Source organism: Symphodus melops (assembly GCF_947650265.1).
Source record: "Symphodus melops genome assembly, chromosome: 13".
Taxonomy (NCBI): domain Eukaryota; kingdom Metazoa; phylum Chordata; class Actinopteri; order Labriformes; family Labridae; genus Symphodus; species Symphodus melops.
In genome coordinates this window covers 3,684,541-3,705,836 of record NC_136703.1, presented here as the reverse complement: position 1 = coordinate 3,705,836, position 21,296 = coordinate 3,684,541, and the positions used below count along the sequence as shown (strand labels likewise).

The following is a 21,296-nucleotide window of genomic DNA, read 5'->3' as shown; positions in this document are numbered from 1 at the left end:
CATATCAGTCGACTCCTAGTATATCTACCTTCTCTAACTGCACCCGCCTCGTTTGAAACCAGTGACACACACGGCTAAATGTCTTCTGTTAATTGTCTGTATTCAGAGAGGCAGCCGAACAAACAATCAATGCCAAGTTTGAAGCTTTGCTTTCGGATGAATACAAAAAACGCCTCTGTTTGGGATTTTGCACTTGTAGTTTAACATCGTCTTGTTTTCCACTCGTAGAGGTGCTGAAGGTAGATGTGCAGGTGCCAAAGTGCAGGATGCTGTATGGATGCTCATCAGCTCTGGTGCATGTGTGAAAGAGAGAGAGAGTGTTAGGGGGTCAGGGCAATCCCACTGACAGGTTCTTATTCTCTTTCTGCCTCCAATAAATTCACACGGCACAGAGGGTCTGGACAGGTCACTCTGGCTTAGATTATGGAGTTGTCATGGCTAATGGAGGAGGAGAGAGGCAAAGGAGGGAAGGAGGAAGAGCGGGAGAGGCAGCGCAGAAAGAAGAGAGAAGGCAAGCTTGAATGAGACAGCTTTTAACTTTAAGAATAGTGTGGGCGTTTGGATCGGCGCTTTTGTGCAAAGCCTCGTTTGACTCATTCGATTTGAATGGTGGGTTTTCATTGGGGTAAGTGAATTGGCTACCGTTCTGAGGAGCCTTCATGTCCAATACAAATCAACTCAGAAGTCTTATCTGGCTGCGAGTAGTGCAACAACAGAAGACTCTTTTTATTTATTTTTCTCTCACAGATTATCCACATTTTTAAAGGGGGCTGGTGTGTTATTCGGAGCGTGTATAAATGTGAGATTTTAGGTGGGTTTTTGTGAACAGGACGTGAGAAGGTTTCTCACGTTTGTAACAACCTGACCTCTGCACTGTGGGTAACCTCTAGAATGAAAAACATTTGTCTGATTAGAAGTTGAATTGCACCTTTTGTCATTTCATAATACACAGAAATCATCATTTCTATTGAAGAAAATTCTGGTTTCCTGCAGCGCTGCTCAGACTGTAATCGACCGGAATTATAGTCTGAAGCTACCTGTTTTCACACACCACTCTGTCTCTCCTATTGTCCTGCCCTCAACACTGTCTGATTGGCTAGTTTCCTACAGCACTGTATCTTACTTTTATTGCTCACATGAATGAATGTGTAAGACCAGATAGTCATTTCTGTCCCAGGATTTATGTTATCAAACTTTTCTGTTTGATGACGTTACCAGTCAAATTCAAAGAGATTCACAGAGGTTGTTGTTTTAGAGTGGCATCGGAGGCTGCTGATCCAACTAGTGACACACACACACACACACACACACACACACACACACACACACACACACACAGGTTGGGATACAGTAAAAATCTGCGTTGATTGAAAGCCTTCTGGACAGATTATTTTCAAAGACTTTAAGGCGGCCGACCTCTGGGTCTATTCTTCACAAAACCATTGTTGTGCTCACCGAGGTAACTGAGTTAGCTGAGTTTTCAGATTGCCAACCTTGCTAAAACAAAGTTAAACATGCAAGGTTACATGCAGTCCTGCGAGTTTCAAACAATCCCCTGGTTTTCCTAATTTGTTTGAAAGGAAAAGAGAAAGATACATTATTCCAACAGTTTAAGTGCCGACGTAATGGCGCTAGTCCCTTCCTGAGGGCTGAACAAAATGACCCTCAAGTCGCTGAGGTGTGGGCACTTAGTTGCCCCAAGAGGTCCGCTCTAATATCAACATAACCCAGCCCTTAATGGCTCATAACAGCTCTGCCAGCGTCTTTATTATCTTTCTTTTTGTTCGAGATGGATAATTTAGAGCGGGTGGGGTCATACTTCTTGCAGTTGAGCGTGCTGGTGGGGAGCAGATAATGGCCTCTGATATTATTGAAATTAAAAGAAGAAGCAGCGTTTAAATTGGCCCAGCAGGAGAGTGTGATAACAACACAAGAAGAGAGGGGGGGGGGGGGGGGGGGGGGGGGGAGTGGTCAGTTAAGAAAAAGGAAGGAATCGGAGGCAGTGAGAGAGAGAAACTGCCAGCAGCAGCACTTTCTGCTTCAGCGAGACAAGAGACATTTGGGTAACTGTGTGTGTGTGTGTGTGTGTGTGTGTGTGTGTGTGTGTGTGTGTGTGTGTGTGTGTGTGTGTGTGTGTGTGTGTGTGTGTGTGTGTGTGTGTGTGTGTGTGTGTGTGTGTGTGTGTGTGTGTGTGTGTGTGTGTGTGTTTGTGCGCGCGCAGACATGCACCCGCTACAATCAGCGAGGGAACGTGCACCATGTTGGCTCTCCTAATATTGGACTTGGAGCAGAGTGGTAAATACACTCCCTCTCCCAGAGAGAGTGCTGCAGAACTCATCTTGTGTGGCCACTCTTGTGGAACATGGACTTTTCATTCTTTCTTTACTTTTTCTTCTTGAAGGACTGCAACAAGTAATGCAAAAAATTGGAATGTGTGTATGCGTGCAACAGGGGTTGGAGAGGGTGATCAATGCTCCCATTGATTTTGTGCATCTGTCTGCATGGGGAACGTGTGTGTGTGTGTGTGTGAGTGTGTGTGAGTGTGTGAGCTCTTGAGTGTTGGCCTTAAGCTCGGCAGTGCTGCCTGTTCCTCTATCAGTCCACTCTTCACTCTTCACTCTCTCTTTCTTTCTCTCCGTGTGCTTTAGAGAGGGTTTTTATCTCTCCGGCGCCGACACTCTCCGGTGTCCTCACAGTGAAAGGAGAAAGGCATCAGTACTCCACACCTGCTGCTCTGTCTGCTCTAACATACTGCAGGCAGTCGGGCCCAATACAAGGAGGATGTTAACCTCTCCATCTTTGACACAAAACGGCTTGGACTTTAATCTTCTGATTTATTTTAAACATGTCAGAGCTCTGCTGTGATTGGATGCAGCTGCATTACTTTTCTGTCTACAATATATTACCTGCTCTCTCTCTCTCTCTCTCTCTCTCTCTCTCTCTCTCTCTCTCTCTCTCTCTCTCTCTATCTCTCTCTCTCTCTCTCTCTCTCTCTCTCTCCAGTATAACTATTTTTCTCAGGAACAAAACTTTTCAAATTCTTCCATATTTTGTCAACAATATCTTGGAAAAACATAATAAGCACACTTTTCACTGGATTTGATCTTTTTTATATATTTAATCCATCCAATAAAATGTTTGTGTTCAGATTGATTTTCCTGCCAGTATCCTCCTGGCAACTAAAGCATGATTTGCATTTATATTTATATTTTGAGAGCTCAGAGACATTTGGTAATGTTTAAAAAGATGACCGTCTTTACATTGGCATCAGGATTGTTAAAGGAGCCTGTAATGTGATAACAAAGGAAAAAGCTCCCTATATTAAATGTCCGAGTGTCAAAGTTCATTCCTCTCTTTACTAAGACCATGGTAAGAGTGGGTAATAAATATTTGGCTTTGTCCATCTATCTGTCCATCTATCGATCGAGTTTAAGGACATAAAAACATGCAAAACAACAACACTTAATAACAAATAGAACTATGGAACTTTCAGTTTATAGGATCATAAAATGATGAACGAGATGGAAAGAAGGCGATGTGCAAAAAGAGAAATGAATCAGTCCACATTAACTTTGTTTACATGGAATTTAGTGTCCTGTTTTTTTGTTTTTTTGTTGTTTTTTTTGTTTTTTGATTTCCCTTCTTCTGTTTGTGCATGTAAACTTTGTATTATGCAAGATTTCTATTGCTCTTACACTGATCTTGATAACCTGGAGAACTCTGAAAGTAAAGTGGATACTGTGGCATGTAAACGCCTTAACCCGGTATCTCACAGTTACCAATAATCTGCGTAAGCACGGCTTCAGCCATGTGACGTATCACCACCAGAGGTACAGCCGTGCATGGAAACAAGGTGGATGCATCATATGGTGCCACACCCCAATAGGTCACAGTGGTCTCATTTTTCTTAGATATCAAAATCGCTGTGGTGAAAGTTTTAAAATACAAATATGACAAATATGAATATATGCGTCTGTGCAAATAAGCTGCAGTGATCAGAAAGCAGGATACTGGTACAGGGATATAAAGAACAGTGAGCACGTTACACACTAACCACTAGGCTACCAGCGCCCCGTGCACTACATTTTTATTACTTATTGATTTATTATTCAAGTCTCCTGAGTCAAAGTAGGTAAAATCCTGTGTTTTGACTAAGCCAATACAGTTAAGTGCACATGCATGTCAACATAAAGTAAGAGACTCATAAAGAGTCAAAATGAAGAAGAACCTGTGTGGATGAGTAATGTAATTTGATTCCTTCTCCTCAGGACATTTGGGCTGACTGAATTGTGTTGATGTGTCTGAAAACAGCATGTTCTCTTTGTCCTTCAGTTCACGCTTCTATAAATACTCTTTTGGGTTTATGTAATCAAATGTGACACTTTATCCTGTTCACCTGTTGTTTATCAAAGGCTTTTATTCGCTGAATCATTGTTGAGAAAAATGCTCGTCTTTGGCCTGAGCTTGTTTCCCCTTCTGTGTTTTCTCTCTTTTGTGTGGTGCTGGTCTGGCTGGTTGGGGAGGTTTCTGGGCCGGGCCGGGAAAAGCTCTGATTTATCCCCTCGCAGGGCTTCCAAAGCCGGCATGGCCCGGGAAGGTTTCAGGAAATCTCCCGCAAGCAAAAGCCTCATTGTGGAGCCGAGCTGCAGAGTCAGGGAATCGCAGCCAGACTGTTTTATTCCTCCTTTTACACACACCTTTCCTCTTCTTCCTCTACCTCCACTTGCTCATGCTCTGACGGGCTCCTTTGTTACCCCGGTGACACGCCCGGTTGCCCCTGGTGACAGAGGCCTGGTGGTAATGGCTGGAGATGCTGGAGATGACTTTTGGCTTTGCTGGAGCAGATAAGAGTGTTGGGCACAGACTTACTGGCGATTATTCCCGTCTACCTCTGCTCCTCTTTTCCTCCTTTTGAATGTCTCATTTTCTTTTTCTTTCCTTCTATGTTTTTGACTTTCTTCCTTCAGACTATTGTTCTGCTTCCGATATGTATAAGAGTTACAACCAGTCACGTATCCCTCGAAAGAAAACTTTTTTGATAAATGGAAACTACTTTCGGACTTCTTAGGAGCAGGAATGTCAAACATTTACAGTTGTCAGCTTTTTTTTTTAGATTAGGGCATTTGCTGCTTTTCTTTACTTATTATCACAGTAATTGAAGTCTTAGGATGGACATTTTTATTGACTGAAGATTCATTGATTAATTATCAGATGAACTGATTTGTACGTGCAGCCCTGCTCTAAATCTCCCTCCTTGGTTTGTATGATCACTCTCTTTTTTTCCCATTCCTTCTCCCTCCTGCCTTTTTCTTTTCCTCTCTACACGTTTGATAGCCCCACCCCCCACCTCCTGTTTATGTACCTGCTGTTGGATCAGCCAAAAATATCTACCACGGTGTCACAGCTTCTTCCCTTCCTTTAAGATTTTATGCACAGAATCTTGTTACATTTCTTTCTGGTCGTCTCATCAGTGGTGTCATGCACACACACGCAGACACAGACGCAGGCAGTAATCAAGTTTCTCCAGGGTGATTGCTGCACACAGTTATGTGAATGCACAGTCTAAGACACACACACATACACTCACACACACTCACACACACACACACACACACACACACACACACACACACACACAGAGGGCGAGAGGTCATTGTAAATAACTTGGTTTCTGTGCTTTCATTTCCCTGGGGCAGTGACTCTTGCTTAGTATTCATAACCATAACATGCAGAGCCTGACAGACCGACTGTGGTAGTGTGTGTGTGTGTGTGTGTGTGTGTGTGTGTGTGTGTGTGTGTGTGTGTGTGTGTGTGTTTGTGTGTCTGTGTGTGTCTGTGTGTGGGTGTGTGTGTGTTTTCCCGCGTTTGTACGTAAACTGTATTCATACTATGCATGTACACACAGCAACACTTAGTGAAATATACAGACACTGCGGGCATTTTGCGAAGATTGGAAAAAATATATATGGAATATATATGTATTCCTGTTATCATCCTTCTCCACATGCACACACACACATACAGACACACACAGTCATAAACACACACACACACACACTTCTAAAGAGATGATAATGGGCTTTGCTGGAATCCTCGATCCATCTTTACTCGCTGTTCCACTCGTCTGTGACCACTGATACTTGTTAGACAAATCCCGTCTTCTTCATCCCTCCAGCTCTCACCCTCTCAGGAACCTGCAGCGATTATCTGCTCTCACACATTCGCAAACACCATACACACACATATCCATATTAACACACACCTGCTTAATACCAGACAAGGGCTTGTGTTTTTGACACTTTTTGATGTATTTATGCATTTCTCTTTCTCCTGAATAATACATTGTTTATTTGCAGTGTTCCTGCGTACACATTCAGAGATATGGAAAGGAGAGAAAATCAAAAGCACGAGTGGTGTTCAAAATATGAGGAGAACTACAAGCTCAGCAGACAATAGTGAATGTTTTATTTTATTTGGGGCGGACAAGAATGACGACTTTTGTAAAGGAGTATCTTTTTGTGTGTGGAGCTGTCAGACAATGTGGCCACATGTCCTCAAAAAGGATCCAAACTTTCTTTCTCTGGATCCTTCTGCAGTCAGTGACTCTTTTGGTATGAAGAGATAGAAGAGACAGCCATGTGTCCACAAAGTGATATCTGCAGTCAATCACTAACACTGGTAGAAACATCTGACGACCAGGGACGGGCTGCTCAATGACTGAGTGGAGCTGTGACGTGCAAAAACTGACTGGAGCATTTATAGCGCTCCGAACGTCTGAAAGCGCTTTTTTTCCACTCACACGCTGATGGCAGAGACGGCTCTGTAAAGTGACCATGAGGAGTAACCAATCCCTTCATACACCGCCAACGAAGCAGCAACTTAAGGTTAAGCGTCACACCCAAACACACGTCGGTCATGTGGTTGCAGGAGCTCGGGATCGAACCCCCGACCTTCCGATTAAAAGACAGCTAACTTCACCATTTGAGCCACAGCCGCCCACAAAGTGAAGTCAGTGATTGATGCCAAAGCCACTTTTATGGAAGCATGTTGCTATTTGGAGAATTTATTTTCTTTTAGTTTACGTGTTTTAAGATAAGATCATCCTTTATTCATCTCGCGAGCGGAGACACTTACAGTGTTACAGCAGCAAAGCAGGATAGCAGAAGAAGATCACGCAGTGCAAAAAAAATTAAAACAGATAAAAATTTAAGTGTAGAAAAAAAATATGCATCAAAAACAATGATCAAGAGCTCCAGTCACAGCCTGACTGTTATATAACCTGACTGTGTGTCAAACTCGTCCACTCTGCTTCACAAGACTTTATCCTTCGCATGTTTCTGATTGGAGCTACTGTATGTTGAAAAGCTTGCACCAGGCTAGCACGTCCATGTAAAACATTTTACATACGTTTGTTAACACTCTCGTCTCGTCTCGTAAGAAGAAGTGTTGCATTGGTTATTGAGGTTATTGTGCTGGTGTTAAAGTTAACGATTTTAATGGACACTGATATTAACATCTGGGCTGATGTGAGTACAGTAACCTGATAAATCACTAATGTTAAGACATCGGCAAAGAAATACTGAAGACTTGAATATATGTCATTATTCTTACATGTACATGACTTATTCAAGGGTCCCGGTCTGCGGCTCATGAAAGAGTAAGTAATGATTCTATTTTAATACAGAGAACATGGTAGGATACATAACAGGAAATTATACTGTGTATATGTGTATATATATATATATATACACACACACTATATATCAGAAGAAGGTTTAGTTCCCACTTCTGCTTTGGATCATTTATACTGAAGCTCTTTAACAGCAGTAAGTATGTTCAATGATTTCTTTGAACGAAAAGTTCAGACTGTATTAAATCTTCAGCCTGTTTCCTGCAATTCGCCAAATAGCTCTCAGTGACTTGCAGTACTTATTTGTACTTATTTTTAACCTCTGAAAAGGAACTAAGAAAATATAGGTTTTTTATTTTCTGTGTAATGGCCCTCCAGCGCGAACATGAGTAGGTGACTAATGAATTGCATTACCTGTGATTGCTGTATAATAAGAGCCTGCCTGCTGTGCTGGATGGCTGATTGTATGCTTTTAATGTAAATCAGTACATTTCTAGCTCTACCATGCCCGTATAGATAATGTGTCTTATTTTATATGATACCAGTTAAAAGCAAGAGTCACAAAAATGAGATGCAATTATTACCAATAACCACAAAGTACATGCTGTAAGATCATCCTTTGAATCCAGCGTGTGCAGAGGGCGATTTGATTGCAAGGTGGCACAGCAGAGTCTGCCAGCTACACCGTGATAATGATCCGTTTTGGAAAGCACTTCTCAAGCAAAGTACAACCAGTGCTCTCCAAACAGCTCAGGAGAAAAAGACGCAATGACATATTGGAAAAAAAAAACAACAAAAAAAAGATTGCACGATAAAATGGTTAAAGGAAGGAGCTTGTATAACTCTTTTCTAGCTTTCTGACTACTCAGAGTGCTTTTTACACCACAGGTCACATTCACCCTTTCACACCACGTTCACACACTGATGACAGAGGCGGCTGTGTCAAGTGTCCATCAGTTTTAAATGTTATAATTCATACATATTCACACAGCAGCTGGAGTGATTTGGATCAGTTGTCTTGTCCACATGTGACTCGTGACTTGTGATGTATGACTTTGGTCATACGTTATATGATAAATATATGATATGAATATATATGATATTTATATATACAGTATGATTTGAATATGATCAATGGCTCATTTAAAGTCTGCCTTCTCATTTGAATGAGCATGCAGTTGATCTTTGGCATCACAAGATGCATCCTGTTTGGCCTGGGAGAAGTTTGAAGACACATGTTCGTCTGCAGCGTTTCAGGAAGCCTTTCGAAAATGTGACGGCCTTAGCGTACCGGTGCTACGCCATTAGCCTTCAATGTGACCTTTCTTAGGCTGCGGCCCCTGAATTGAGACAAAGATAATGGCCACATCTTGAATGATTCTATTCCATTTGACAGTGAACTGCTCTTAAACACGACCATGTTTGTGCACATTTTCTGAACACTCACAGTGTCCTGAGGACGTACACGCGCAGCATGTTATCAAAGCGCTGTTTGTCAGTGGTTTGAATGGGTCAGTTTCATAGAGTTGATCAGAATCACTTGACCGGTGACGTTAATTGTATGATGGTTGTTTTCTGGCATCGGCGTGTGACCTTGTTTACTGATTCAGCCAGATCACTTTAAACTCATTGTCACAAGGTCAGGCCAGTAAACCGTCAATCCTCCCTGTTTGTCTGTATATATATGATATCTCCGACTCAATAAGAGAAATGCACTCACTCATTTCTTTTAGGGCCTGCCTGCAGTAATAATGCTCTCAAGAAGAGGGAGAGAAATCAATCAGAGTTATTTCCATTTATTTGCTCTGAATAAATGTCATCACTGTGCTCCTCCTGCAGCCTCTCTCCGTCTCTCCCAGAGAGGCTTATCAAAACAGCTCAAATTAAGTTGTTGTCATGTTGAACAGGGACCTACATTGCACCAGTTACGAGCCGTTTATCTGATTGAAACGTGTGTGTGTGTGTGTGTGCGCATGTGTGAGAAAATTAGAAGTGCCCCGTTGGTCTTTGTACAGAAGTTTTGACGTATAATCCACTGGATCTGTGAAAGTTTTTAAATTAAGTCTCAATCTTTGGCAGAACTCATTACTGTGGCATTTCTGCATTTGCTTACAAGCGATAATTTTTTGTTTTACTCTGTTAATGAGTTGATTTTTTTTAATTCTGGTGCTGTTGTTGTTTCAGCTTGTTTTTTTTGTTTGTATTTTTTTTATCATTGGAAAGTGGTGACTTAGCCTTTTGGTTCTGACTTCTGAAAATGAATAGCCAATCCAATGAGCTTTCGTCTGCGCTGAAGTTTGTTTCTCAGTTTATCACTTATTGAATCTGTTGGTGGTAAAACGTGTCCAAGTCCAAAAAATACCTTGTTTAACAGACATACAGTATTTGTTATAAATCTCACAGCATTGACCCGCAGACTGGGAATCAATGTGAGCAACCACAGCCTTCATGAAGTGACTTAAAATCACATCTATCAGCTGTCTCCTGGAGTTTTATATTTATCATAAAGCTGAACTCTTTCATAGAAAAACACACATTCCTTTATTTTAAACGTCTTTAATAAGTGTTGTCACCATCTTCAATTACTGCTGCTTTAAGAAAATAGTATGTGGTTGGAACAATAAGTGGTACCTTGCAAGATATGTGATGTACAATTTCAGGGAGTGTGGTTAAACTTTACTCTCAACCAGAGGTTCTCAAGTGGCGGGTCGGGACACAAAACTGGGTTGAGTAGTCAGCCGGTTGTGAATGTGCGCCTGGAAAAATAAGTGCTTATAAAACACGTTTGGTTTTTTTCCGTCTCTTAGTTTTGTCACGTGTATTTTTACCGTCTGACGTCCAAAGTCTATTTTTCGTTTGATAAGCCTCATCGGTTTAAAAATAACACAGATTTCGGTGTATGTTTCTCGTTGAGGAAGTGGTGGTGGATCCTGAGGATAAAACCATTGGAGAACGAGTGCTGTAAAGTCGGGCTATTCAAACGCCTGGCCTCTGAAGGCTCATAACCAGGACACTCTTAAACTGGCAGCATTATCCAATCATATATTGAGATAATCATCCCTGCTGATCAACGCAGAAAAATGTAGGATTCAGTGTTTTGCCACATGGTCTTGGGCTTTGTGACCAAACAGCTTACTTTGTCGCCCTGAACCTAGAAATATTTTAGAAGCAGCAGTGTGTAGTTTCTCTTTCGTCCTTTGCTGACAGCTCGGTGCGAAGATGCATTTATTCATCTCTGCAGGAGTAAATAATCAGACTTAAAGTGCACATCTTTGATCAGCTCAGGTGGACACTGTTTCTGTTCTTACAGATGTGTTTATGAGTGGAGGACAAACACAAACACATCTGTGTCCACCTGAATACATTGAAGCTCAGTGTGTGGAGGACAAACAGGTACTGTACCTGACTTTTTAGCAGCTCTGCGCTGCATATTGTGCCCAACGGCCACCGCTCATTAGCAAGCGTTGATGGCAAAGGCCAGGCATGATTAGCCGATGCTCCGCTGCACATCATTGCTGATTCTGGCTCCCCACCCCCACCGGCTCCCGTTAATCAGGAGCTAATGAAAGGAAACTTGTGGCATATGCGCCACTTAGCCAACATGAATCCTCGTATCTCTTTCCAGAGCCAGGATGAGACTCTGAATGCATCCCAGTCTGATGCCAGTGCATTGATTTTCAGACCCAGCGTCTCCATGATTTCATTCATTTGTCAGTTTGTGGGCAGAAAGGTGGTTAGCACATCAGATTCATCCTGCTTTTAAACTATTAATCACACAGAAGTAATTTCTCATGCACATTGCTCTCAGTGAGGTTTAAGTGATAAAAACATTTCACCAGTGAACCGTAGCTGTCCTGTAAACATCGCTGTCATACCAAATCTGCTTTCTGGGTCAAATGAGTTTCATCTCATTGCATTTGATCAGGAGAGTGTGGCGTTCAACAGTTTAGGACAAAATAAATGCATTATTGATTAAATGTGGTGCAGGACTTAAAGAGGTAAGCAAACGAGCTGTTAAGCTTTTCTGACTGCACAGCACACACTAACTTATCTCAGCACTGAGATATTCTTTATTCCTTTAACAGACCTCAGACTTAATCCAGGAGACACCGCTCTATGAACCAGCGCTGACATTTTTCCAATAGGTAATACTGACTTTTTCCCTTCGGCCATTAATGTGTCAAGGAGGCCCCGAGGTTAAAGAGACAGTCCATCAGCTGAGGTTTTCTTCTTATCCTCTATCTCTTTTAGCTTATACGGATTACAGGTCTGAAACAGAGTGAATAGTCGCACTTGATGTGATACTATCCTGTCCTTAGAAAGACACTCAGGACGCTCGAACTGTCCTCAAAAAAGAAGTCCAAATCCAGGATTATTTCAAGGTTGTTTTTTTTTAATAGAGCAGAAAACATCTCAGCGTTATCCTTTCATATAAGAATCCTTCAAACCCTTCAGCTGTCTAATCAAGTTTTAGATCAGCGATGAATCAAACGGCTCTATGTATTGTGAAAGGTGACAATCCAGTGATTATCAAACAAAGAGTTATTGATGCTCTCAGCTCTACGGAGCTTTGAACATCTTTCCACCCTCTTGTTGTTTTTTTATGACCTACAACTTTACTCTGTGGTTCACCATCAGTGCTTTAATCAGGTTCATTTCCAGCAGCAGCAGGGAGCTTGTTAGCAAAATAAGCTCTGATTAACTCACTGTATGCGACCTGACCAGCATAGAAAAACAGACAGACAAAGGGAGTGAAGACAGCAGGCAAGTGACCCCATTTCTTTTGTGTTTTTCTGTCTTGAGTTCATGGAGACCACAAAGAGAAAAAGAAGTGGTGTTTGATGAAGTCTAACATTTTAGCTTTCATTTTTGTGTTTTGAATTGTAACATATGTTGTGATGTGCAGCATTATGGTTGCATTTTTAACCAATCAGCTGTGAAATATTGAAACCCTGTGTTGTAGTTAAAGGGATACTTCAACCATTTGCATGAAGCTTTGTATCATTAGAGCTGGATTCACGATCATTCAACAATACTACCATGTTTCTAATGATACAAAGCTTCATGCAAATGGGTGAAGTATCCCTTTTAAGAAACACAAAAAAGCTTTTTAAAAAAGAAATTCAGGGGCATTTTTGCCTTTTTTGGATATCGACTAGGACTGTAAAGATTAATCATGAGGCAGTTACAAAAGGTGTCAAGATTCACCCTGGGGATTTTTTTGGTTTTGTTTTTGAGTTTTTTGAATTGAAATAGTAAAATCAAGTAAAGGTACTCTCTGATCGCCACTCAAAGACTAATACGGTCATGATGATCTTTATATCTTTTGTAAAAAAGCGTCTTACATCTGACGCGTTTCTGTCTCTTTCATATTCACAGCCTTCAGAGAAATGTTGAAGTGGGTTTTTTGAGGTCTGTGAATATTGTGCTCTGTCCTTTGAAGGAACCAAACATCTCTGTCTGTGTTTGTCATAAATGCCACATCCAGACGATTTAATCCCATCTTGCCTTCTTTCTGTCACAGAGCAGAATAAATGGGCCCTGTGCAGTGATTTCAGCACCCTACCTGCAGCTTCACTGCGTCTCTCAAGCATGACATATCTGCCACTTGAAAATGACAAACGTGGCAGAATAGGAACTACTTTGGGATTGTAAGACCTCACAAATGCACACGAACGTTTCTTTAACGTCTGGTTTTTTGGGGATTTTTTTTCACAATTGTCTTTTCAAGGACATTCATTTTAAAACGTTACACAGCAATTAAAGTCCTCAATTTTTATCCAATTAAAGTTTTCATTTATTTTAATTTTAACGCCCGTCCCATTGCTCAAATCTGAGAAAAATAGGAGCACATACACTCCACTCACTAACCATCACTTTGCTGCGAGTGTGGCCGGCAAACTGGAGTATGATCAGGGCCTCTTTGTGCTTCATTTTCCATTCTCAAGGGTAAAACAGCAAAGCGTGTAAAAGAGAGCAACAGCTGCAGTTCAGCAGAGCTCTTTGAAGAACTACATCAAACACACAGAATCATCTTCCAGCCATTGGCCTCACAGTAGAGAGAGTGAAGGGATAGTGTGTGTGTGTGTGTGTGTGTGTTCTGACAGCATGTTGGAGAGGTGTGTTGGACCGTTAATCCTCTGGCCTTCCCTCGGTCCTTTCTTCCTCCTGCTCTTCATCACTTGGTTCTGAAGTCTGCCTTCACAATCTCCATATTTACTTCTTCGATCTCGGGCTGATCTTGTCTGTTCATCTTGTTTATTCCATACTGCTTTTTCCAAGCTCCCATTCTGACCTTTCCTTATCTCATTTCTACACACTTCTCTCCATACCACCACATCCTCTCTACTTATCAAACATAAGCCTTTCCCTGCTCGCTTGCTTGCTCAGCCGCTCTCTCGCTTGCTTGTCGCTCGCTTTGTTTAAACCGCCCACACACATATTTTGTTATTTTTTGATTTTATGTCAAGTGCTCATTCTTGTGGTTTTCCTTCTTTCCACATGCCCAGCGTCATGTGTCAATCAAATAAATGTTCCCTTTTTTTTCCGACTTTGAAATGCATCGTGCCAGGAGATTTTTCCCATGAAAAGACCTTCCAGCCAATATTGCTATTATTATCGCTATTACGCAGTGCGTGCATGTGGTGGTAAACAGGAAGATATTTTGGACAAAGAATGAACATTTCAGTCCTTTAATATCTTGGTCTCACCAGAATTTAATTTTTAAACAACACATGCTAGTTGTGCTATGATGAAAGGACACGCAGTGAAGAGACGCCTGAGTCCCCAATATGCGCCTTGCCTCACAAGGTTCATATTCTACACTATGATCATCTCAAACACTCCTGCCACGTTTAACAGAACCAGACACACTTTATGAAAGCTCTAGTCAGCAACAACGCTGGTACGACTAACTTCACCAAATATCCACCAATCAATAATTTTTTTATATAGTGCCAAATCATGGCAAGTGTTATCTCGAGACACTTTACAAAAGAGCAGGAAGGATTGATCCTTTGTAGTCCTTGCATTCCTGTTGTCCACACCTCTGTGCCGCTGGTGTGGAGGAGGTCTGAGCAGGCCGTGCAACAATGAGGACGCCGATGGCTGGTGACGAGAAGGCGGCCGTGTTACTCCACCAATGGGCAACCAGAGCCAGGACAGAGGGTCTTACATGGGAACCTCTCAGCGTTCTGAGACTTCTCCCATGTCAGATAAAGGGTTACTGATGGCTCTGCTTTGCAGTCCATTATCAGTTGTGTGAGAGTGATTGAAAGTCGAGTATTTGCTGCTGTTTTGGCTCATTGTTGGCCCCCACCAACTCCTGTAAGTTATCGGGACACTTCAGTTGACACATTCCCCACTTTGCCTGCTTTATCTCCAGCTGTTTGCAGGTTTGGTTTGTCGCATTAAGTGTGTCTATTAGAGCTGGCTGACACTGAAAACAGCTGCCGTTAGATTGATGAGGTTCGAGATGTATGAGACTGAACCAGGCAGGAACACTGTTGGGCATAAATCTCATACTGTATTGCTTTTATAGCCTGATAGATTCACACAAACAAGGAATTTGTTCTAATGCCTCAGTATAAATAAAACACAGCAAGCAGATGAACAGCTGTACTCGTGCCTACGAGACATTTTTAATACAATGAAATTCAACAATACAAAAATAAAAGATGATTCACAACAATGTTACTTTAATTTTCTGTTATTGAACATTTTTTCTCTCCTCCCGCGCTTCACCGTTCTTGCAGAATTCTCTCACTATCGTAACTCATTCAAGTTGTTACTGCACGTCTTCTTCTCCTCCTCCTCCTCCTCCTCCTCCTCTTCTTCTTCTTCTTCTTCTTCTCCTGCTGGTGAGAAGGAGGTGGGGGATGGGTTTCTTGATTAGAACACACACTGCCTAGGCCCCCACATCGCATCATTGCATTTGATTACCTCCAACCCCCTGCTCCCTCCCTTATCACTGCCGGCACAACAGGAAGCGCACACACACACACACACACACACACACACACACACACACACACACACACACACACTCATGCATGCATGCACAGATACACACGCATACATATCACAAAACTCACTTTTCAGACTTATCTGAACTCCATGACTGCTTCTCAACATGCACAGGCGTGTGTGTGCACACAAATTCTGCACTCACACGCTCATCTGGGCTGATGTTCCTGTGGCGGCAGGTAAAGCCAGCATGGTGCTGACAGCTCCCTGTCCCTAATGAAGCATTAATAAACTGCGTCACAAAACAGTGGATCAGAGAGCAGCAGAGCTCCCCACCTGCCTGCTCGGCTGTCTGCTGGCTGCCAGGGGGGAGAGACGAGAGGGGAGAGAGGATCACTGTAATCCTCCTCTTCCAAAACCCCTCTGCCCCACTTTTCAGGGACTCATCATCCTCCCCAAGTCACCAGCTCTTCAGTATCATGCTCAAGGTTCTTTCTTTTTTAAGTTTCCAAAAGTCTGATGTCAAGCTAATACCCAATGAAAGCATCATTTAAATCCCATACAGTATAACCGCTTACATTACAGCTCGACATTAGCATAGAGGGTTAATGTTATTCTCTCAACAGATATAAACTGGTTTGTAGTATGCAGAGGAATTAGTTAAGAGCTTTACTTTAGAAGCATCCACATCAAGAAAAGCCAACATAGAAATTTTGGGTTCAGAGATGTGAAAAAGTGAGGCGCTGGATATCCTCCCTGTTAGAACGCACAACCCATGTAAGGAGGTTACAGACCATGTCGCAGCATCCATGGGTTAGATTCTGGCCTCTGCCGCGTCATCCCCAACACTCTCCTCCCAATGTCCTATCCAATAAAAGCTTAATACACACGAAATCTCTGCGATAAATTAAGAATCAGGACATCTGCTGATTTAATCAAGAAGTGGGAACATGAATGCTTTTTTTTTTAGTCTAGCAGTCATTGTCACCTGCCATTGAAGGTAATGGAAAAAAATGGCAGAGAAGACTACAGCATGTTTCTTTTTGCAAAACTAGTTAAGTTCATAAAAAGTTTGTGTCTCTCTTTAGAGTTCCTTTCCCTGTTAGTCAAAAAAGCCTTCGAGATCTGCACCAGGAAGTATGCATTTTTTTTTTTTATTAAGGAAGTGTTTGTTAATGTCTAATTTGTGCCAACAACACACTGCCCTGAAGACACGTTAAAAGTAAGCCTTACTTGTCAGTTGACTACATTTACAGCCGCTATCTTAAATCATAAACGGCTCTAAGTTTTGTCCTCAAATTGAACCCAGATTCACTCTGCCGCACAGCGAAAACCAGCTAAGATTTTCTTTTGTTACTCGTGAAGGGTGAAAGTGTGTGTCAGGAATCGCCACAGCACATGAATTCACAATTAGGCTCACGAGCAGTCAAGTCACAGTGCGTCCCTGACGGCCAGACAATGCCCGCCCTCCGATTCAAATGAAGCAAACCTGCTGAGTGTAGATTTTCCAGGAGGTTTGTTCATTCAAATGCTGCGGCTCTGTGATTACAAGAACCGGAGCGGTTGTTCAGTGGAAAGATCCAATCAGACCCAGGACCATGGGTTACCCAGAATATCCAGAATAATAGTGCAATGCCTTACTGTACGTGTATTAGCAAATCAATGTTTCTCTTTGGTCTTTTAAAGTTTATGTTAACACACACGTTAGTATGTTCAGCCATATTGTTTTAATTGGGCCTCAGAAAGCCTTCTGCTCTTTGGTTTGTCCTCGTTTTTCTTCATCACAGACTACAGATGTCGCCTCTCTGTGTATGTGCTGGAATGTTGCTGCTTCTGTGTGACTTTGCGTCTTTATCTCTTTGTCTATCTGTATCCTTCGCTTCTTTCTTTTTTTTTTTCCTCATTATCCTCACCGTCTAAACCTCCCTGAGCTTTACTCCAGTGAGAGGGAGACGGATCTAATTTGCAGCGAGGATCGTTTTAATTTGGCGAAGCCAGCTCGGCTGATTTGTTCGGCTTTTTTTGCCACCTTTCACGAGATAATAATGAGAAAAATATAAGCGAGAACTCCCTAAACTTTGCTGTGCTGAGCATGCTATGTCGTCCCCCCTCTCCCCCCCCCCCCCCCCCCCCCCCTTTTTTTTTTCTTACATGAGCTTGTTACACCGATCACATTCGCCCAGGCAATTTGCCTGCTTGTCTGAGTCTGAGAAGGGAGGCTTATCTGCACTAACGCCCCATCCAGGCTGCGCCTCGTATCCAAATGGGCCCGTGTTAGCATTCAAATCAAGAGCCCCCACCTTCCCCCTTACTATTCTACCTAGCACTTGTGCCCCTTTCTGTCGCCCCCACCCCTCTTCGCCTGTCAACACGCCAGCTCTGCTCGGAGGAAGAAGAAACCAGGGGGACAAAAAAAGGGAGAAAGCAAGGGCTATTATTTAATGAGATCAAGAAGTGCAGGGGTGTGTTTACTGTCACAAAGCAAACAGAGGCAGCCGCTCTGCAGGTGAGGAGAAATCACTGGGCTTCTCCTCGTCTTCATCGTCTTCCTATGAAGCTGCCGCCGCCACCTAAACAACAAGCGCTCTGACAAGGTGCTTCTTCTTGTTGTCAGGAAACAACAGCAGGTGCATCAGAAGCAGTGCAGTCTGAAGGTTGTTTCTGCTACAGTAGAAGTGCACGCTACATAACAAGAGGTAGACCAAACTATTTCATTAGTGCAGACTGCAGAGCGAGTGGAGCTGCTGTGTAATTGCATCTGCTGTGATTCAACACGACCTTTTACCTGCTCTGGTAGATAAAACAAGGTCAATACTGCAGAGCCGTTTCCCACAGGTCATCAGCGGCTCATTGTTCATATGATTAAACTGAAATTATGGGCCAAGTGTCACACTTGTTATCAAGTCTGCATTTGCTGCCGTACGATGCCTCACTATGATTTCTGATTTCTGTAAGTAGCTTTCTATAGTAAGAGCTTTGATTAGGCGCTTTATTTTGAAGTTTCTTTTTGGGTCGTCTTCCTCGTCAATTGGGTGTGGTGTTAGTTTCAAAGTTGCTGCTGCAATAGAGCACAAATATAGAATTAAAAAAAAAAAAGTGTTCGTTAACGAGTCTAAAGCACAGAACCTCAAAAGGACTTGAAAGGAGAGAGCAGGAAGAGAAAGAGGGGAGAAAAGAAATGTGTCTTGAAGAGGAGGAAAGCGAAGTGCGAGGATATCCTTTGATCAAGAGCGCTCCTCACTGCACTCATGTCTCCTTACACATCCATAATATATATCCATGTATATCTGCTCACATCCCAGACTCTCATCAACAAGGCCTCCTGATGGAGGGTATCGCATTTTCAATAAAGACAAACCTCAAGCATTCCTTTGTTGTCTTTGCTTTAAAATGATGAAAAAAGCCCACAATGTAATGTATACCCTGAGTCTTTGAATTCAATTCATTCATGTTGGCTGTGACAAAGAGGGGATAAAATCAGACATAGATAAACTTTTTTTTTTTTTTTATTCTAATAGTGGAAGGCATAGGAAATGAGAGGGCTGCTGATGCTCGGCTTCTCTCTCAGGGGAGATCATGTTTGTCCATGACAGTCATAAATATGCATCAAGCAGCCAGATGACAGCGATGTAATCTAATGGACGCCTTTTGTACAGCATATAAAACCCAAGAAAAAGCCCCCACCATGGCCCAATACAGATTATATTAAAAAGTTGCACCTTCTCCTATCGTTGGAGTGTGTCACTCAGCGACAAGTGGCACGCTGTTTAATTAGGGTGGAAAGTCCTCCTCCCCTCCCCTCGCTCACTCTCATTAGAGGAAAGGTAAATATTCAGAGGGTCACTCCTTCACCGTGCTGACTAAAGCCTCTGTAAGCATTGAAAAAAAAGGAGAATCTGCTGCTGAGAAGTGTGTAAATCAATTTGATGCTGCAGAATGAAACGTAACTTGCTTGTTTGAGTGGACAGCTGTGGCACTGCTTCCTTTCCCGGGGGTGTCAAATAGTTCTTCAAACCCAGAACAACCGCGCTGAGTTTGTGCCCCAGCAGCCCACTTAAATAAGGCGGCCTGTCATGCATGATGCACTCCAGTGTACAGTAGCATTGAGTTTCCTGCGGTGCAGCTGTAGGGAACGTGTACCTGGTGCACTGGAAGAACTCCAGTGCTTCTTTGACTAAACCTTGTATTCATGTCTTTTTCCTTCCTGCAGCTCTGAAGGACCCCTGCGCCGATGTGGCCTGCAGTTACGGCAGCACCTGTGTCCAGTCCTCAGACGGCCTGTCCGCTAAATGCATGTGTCCCCTGGGCTGCGAGGGCAAACCTGAGCAGACGGTGTGCGGCAGTGACGGGAAGGACTACCGCAACGAGTGTGAGCTTCATCAGCACGCCTGCAAGAACCAGAAGAACATCCGGGTGCAATATCCGGGCCCATGCGGTGAGTTCTTCCTCTCATGTTTCCTTCTGGATTGTTTTGAATCTATTTCTTAAACAGGCTCTTACAGCTTGAATCAGTGTGTTAATACACTATTTATACCATGTATGAATCCTCATCCACAACGGTGCTAATCCCAAAAGTTAAGAACATTAGGCATTAGGACATCGTAGTTTACAAAAAGGCCTTAAAAGATGTCAATGATGCAGGTTCAGTCAATGTCATCCGAAACTTTAAGGACCCACATCTGGTCTGTTGTTTGAAAAAGTTCTTACATTAGAAATACCTGGAACAACAAAATCCTTTTTCTTAATAAATGACACCAATGACTGTTAAAAAAATGATTTTGCTCCCCCTTAGTGTTCTCCGTTCCCATTCTTTCATTACTTTTCTCCCCCTCACACTAATTACCACCCCTGGCTCTTGTTGTTTCTCCGTCGCATACCCCCCCTCACTTAAGGCCTGCCTATGCTAATTCTCATTTCTCATTCAGGTTACTTTGCTTTACGCAGGTTCTCTTGTGGTGCGGATTGTTTTTTTTTCCTTTAAGTAGGTCTTCAGAGCTGTCGTTTTTCTCATCAGTCCCTGGTTTTTTTTTGTTTTTTTGCTTGTACTTGTTATCGTCAGGCAATGGCTGTTTACTCCCAAGGCGTTCAACTTTGAGGTTTTGTATTTTTGTTTTTGCGAGCCAGATGGAAGGAAAGAACAGCAGACGTAAAAAAAAAAAAGTGTCTCTGAGCAGCGGGAGCCTCCAGGAGACAGAGAGAGGGGTGGGCAATGAAAGATGGATGTGCAGGTTTGCCAGCAGAAGGTTGGTCGTATAAATCCAGCGACGAGCCGGCCAAAGTGACCCGAGTTTCTCCTTGGGGAGGGGCGGATACTCGGAGGAGAAGTCGGCCCTGATGGTCCTCTAAATCTTCCTGCAGCCATTTCATCTAAAGCCTTGGCTATTTCAAGTCGCTAACCCAAGCCAGACAGATGCAGGTGATTTATCCGCGCTGCTTGTTTTTGCAGCAAACAGGCCATTCTTTTTGTAATTACCCCACTTGCTCAGCTGGAGGAGAGCATGTACCCTGGAAGCTGTTCTTCTCAGTTAATGGGAGGTAATGGTCTTTCTCTCAGATAATGGTGTGGCTGGCGAGCAAGGCACTGCATGCATAACGATAAACCCCTGTTTGTTTGCTTGGTTGCTGGTATCTGAAAGCCTTTGCATTGTACTGATAGAAACAACCCGCTGCCTGGCAGGAGCTGGCTGTGGTCACTCCGCCT

General features: G+C 42.8%; 1 protein-coding gene across 9 annotated transcripts in view; it reads left to right on the top strand.

Annotated features, from left to right (window-relative positions):
* The window catches only part of agrn (agrin), a 279,779-nt gene that overhangs the window by 160,170 nt on the left and 98,313 nt on the right, over positions 1-21,296 (top strand). For all 9 annotated transcript variants that reach the window (XM_079360460.1, XM_079360454.1, XM_079360453.1 and 6 more), the window contains one exon: positions 19,806-20,030. In XM_079360460.1, coding sequence (XP_079216586.1) covers positions 19,806-20,030 — 225 coding nt within the window. The remainder of the gene's footprint in view (positions 1-19,805; positions 20,031-21,296) is intronic.